At 44.8% G+C, this 3,597-nt stretch overlaps 1 protein-coding gene across 1 annotated transcript in view; it reads right to left on the bottom strand.

Moving 5' to 3' along the window:
- Window positions 1–534: 534 nt before the first annotated feature.
- golga7bb (golgin A7 family, member Bb) overlaps window positions 535–3,597 on the bottom strand; it is a gene marked incomplete at its 5' end in the record, with an annotated part of 13,964 nt that continues 10,901 nt past the window's right edge. Inside the window, 2 exon segments of the mRNA XM_065023055.1 lie at window positions 535–1,574; window positions 2,573–2,674. Coding sequence (XP_064879127.1) covers window positions 1,488–1,574; window positions 2,573–2,674 — 189 coding nt within the window.

The following is a 3,597-nucleotide window of genomic DNA, read 5'->3' as shown; positions in this document are numbered from 1 at the left end:
AAATGCATGCTCTTCAACTGATCGCTGCCCGCACCCGCCTGCCGGCCTAGTACCACTACTCTGGACAGCCCTGACTTAGAATATGTGGACAACTATAAATACCTAGGTGTCTGGCTAGACTGTAAACTCTCCTGTAAACCTCCTTGGCTGGTCCTCGCTACATATTTGTCGCCAACCCCTGGCTCCAGGTCATCTATAAGTCTTTGCTAGGTAAAGCTCCGCAATATCTCAGCCCACTGGTCACCATAGCAACACCCACCCGTAGCACGCGCTCCAGCAGGTATATATTTCACTGGTCATCCCCAAAGCCAACACCTGCTTTGGCCGCCATTCCTTCCAGTTCTCTGCTGCCAATGACTGGAACAAATTGCAAAAATCACTGAAGTTGGAGACTTATATCTCCCTCACTAACTTTAAGCATCAGCTGTCAGAGCAGGTTACCGATCGCTGCAGCTGTACACAGCCCATTTCTGCTCTTTTGCACACCAGTATTTCTACTTGCACATCCTCATCTGCACATCTATCACTCCAATGTTAATTGCTAAATTGTGGCCTATTTATTGCCTTGCCTCCTTACTTCATTTGCACACACTGTATACAGATTTTATTTTGTGTTATTGACTGTACGTTTGTTTATCCCATGTGTAACTCTGTGTTGTTGTTTATGTCACACCGCTTTGCTTTATCTTGACCAGGTCGCAGTTGTAAATGAGAACTTATTCTCAACTGGCCTACCTGGTTAAATAAAGGTGAAATAAAATAAATCAAATACTACTACTTCAAAATATTCAATTTGATCCAGTTTGCTACATCAGGAAAATAATCCTGCAGCAACAGGAAATGTGAATTACTTTGTGGATTATAATTAATTCACATATTTGTAGGGGTTGATCCATTTTTTAAGTGGAAATTGACACGTTAACATTTTGGAAATTACAGACTTCAGAAGCCTTTTTAAACCTCAAATACACTACACATTTTACATTTCCTGCTTAGCAGGAAAGTTCTCCTGGAACAGGTTGATCAAATTAAGATCCTACATCTGTATTGCCTATGGCATAATAGTTCCAATTGAAGTCATGGAAACACAGGGAATGGTGACACAGCAGAATGACAGTCGGCTGAATGAGTAGTCAGCAGAAACATGAGTCTAACCATCAGATACACAAAGATGTGTGTTTCCATGTCTGCTCCTGTTCTTCAGTAGCCTCATCCTGGCCTCTCTCTTTAGTCTCCCTGGCACACATCTACAGATAGTATATACAATCAATGTTTACTTCCTGTATGACATATGCATCTATACTCAGAACTAGAGACAGTATATTGATTAGATATGCATCTATACTCTAAACTAGAGATAGTATATTGATTACATTGATATACATCTATAATCAGAAGCGGGTGCTCTCTTGTTTCAGCATGCGGATGTTGGTGAAAGATCTGCCGCTTCTGTGGTGGTACCCATATCCCTGGTGCTGATCCTCCAGTCACCGCTGGCTGATGCCACCAGACGACACACTGCTGCTGTGGCTAGAGCCGCTCGAGCCGCGGTCCTCAAACACACTCACCTCGATCTGAAGGACAGGGATTAAGGAGTATGAGAGAGAGAGAGAGAGAGAGAGAGAGAGAGAGAGAGAGAGAGAGATGGTGTGGGACACTGGGTACTACGTGTCAGATGGTGTCAATTGGTACAGTCACGCAAAAATGCACATAGACACACACACACACATACACAATACTTAGCACTGTGTAAAAAAGTGATTATTGTGTAGGTAATAGCTTGGTCTTCTGTTATCCCTCTGTGTTTCTCATTCTCTCAGGAGAGAGAGGGACAATCCAGCCAGGCCAGTGTGATGATCCACTGGACACATCACTGTGTACCAAATGGCGCCAATTCACTATATAGCCCCATGGACCCTGGCCAAAAGTAGTGCACTATATTGGGAATATGGAATAGTACCCATTATCTTTATCCCTGCCTTTCCCTGTAGAGTGACAGAGGAGAGAGCAGTTCCAGGGGGAGTGACAGAGGAAACAACAGCGCCAGGGGGAGTGACAGAGACAGCAGTTCCAGGGGGAGTGACAGAGGAGACAGCAGTTCCAGGGGGAGTGACAGAGGAAACAACAGCGCCGGGGGAGTGACAGAGGAAACAACAGCGCCAGGGGGAGTGACAGATGAGACAGCAGTTCCAGGGGGAGTGACAGAGGAGACAGCAGTTCCAGGGGGAGTGACAGAGGAAACAGCAGCTCCAGGGGGAGTGACAGAGGAGACAGCAGCTCCAGGGGGAGTGACAGAGGAGACAGCAGCTCCAAGGGGAGTGACATAGGAGACAGCTGCTCCAGGGGGAGTGACAGAGGAGGGGGGAGAAAATTAGGAAGAAACCGTTTTTGTGTGAGCTACAACCACACTAATATAGCCCTCTAACCCTCAGGCTTTGTGTTGTCACTTACTCACCAGCAGTCAACCCTATAAACCAACCCCTCACTTCCTATTAAAGTTCTAGCATGGTTCTGAGGTTAGAAATAAGACCAGCTGTGTAACAATAGACCAATTTATCGCTCAAAAGGATACGACTCTCATGCCTCTCTCTATAGGGTCTGTCAGTAATAGACCTCTGGGGGCGTAGATCTTCTCATTCTGCTCCTGGATGTACCCTGATATCTTCTTCAACATCTGATAGAGGGAGAGGAGAGAGAGAGGAGGTGGAGGGAGAAAGACAGAGACAGAGAGAGAGAGAGAGAGAGAGAGGGGGGGGTGAAAGACAGACAGACAGACAGACAGACAGACAGACAGACAGACAGAGAGAGAGAGAGAGAGAGTATGAGGAGGATAGAGGAGAGGGAGAAAGACAGACAGACAGACAGACAGACAGACAGACAGACAGACAGACAGACAGACAGACAGACAGACAGACAGACAGACAGACAGAGAGAGAGAGAGAGAGAGAGAGAGAGAGAGAGAGAGAAGAGAGAGAGAGAGAGAGAGAGAGAGAGAGAGAGAGAGAGAGAGAAAGAGGATGTAGCTTAGATTGAAAAATTCAATAGGCGAAATGCTAAAGAATCTTTACCCCTCACTCTTACGTGTATATATATATACACATGTATTTATATATCTCCACTGTATACGCAAATCACGGCAAAGTGGTTCTTGTTTCAGTCTCGTCTTGGTCATGTTCGCGTATGGTCAAACAAAATCACCATAATAATTGGTTGACAATAGCGCCTCCCACAATGCAGGCAATGGCAATCCAATCAAATGTTACAGGTCACATACTCATATTTAGCAGATGTTATTGCGGGCGAAATGCTTGTGTTCCTAACTCCAACAGTGCAGTAGTATCTAACTCACAACAATACACACAAATCTAAAAGTAAAATAATGAAATTAATAAATATTAGGATGAGCAATGTCAGAGTGGCATTGACTAAAATAGAGTTGAATAGAAAACATATACATATATACATATGAAATGAGTGAAGCAGTATGTAAAGCAGTAACATTATTAAAGTGACCAGTGATTCCATGTCTATGTATATGGGGCACCAGCCTCTAAGGTGCAGGGTTGAGTAACCGGGTGGTAGCCATCTAGTGATGGC

This window comes from Oncorhynchus nerka, linkage group LG10, assembly GCF_034236695.1.
Source record: "Oncorhynchus nerka isolate Pitt River linkage group LG10, Oner_Uvic_2.0, whole genome shotgun sequence".
Taxonomy (NCBI): domain Eukaryota; kingdom Metazoa; phylum Chordata; class Actinopteri; order Salmoniformes; family Salmonidae; genus Oncorhynchus; species Oncorhynchus nerka.
This window is presented reverse-complemented; position numbering and strand designations above follow the sequence as displayed.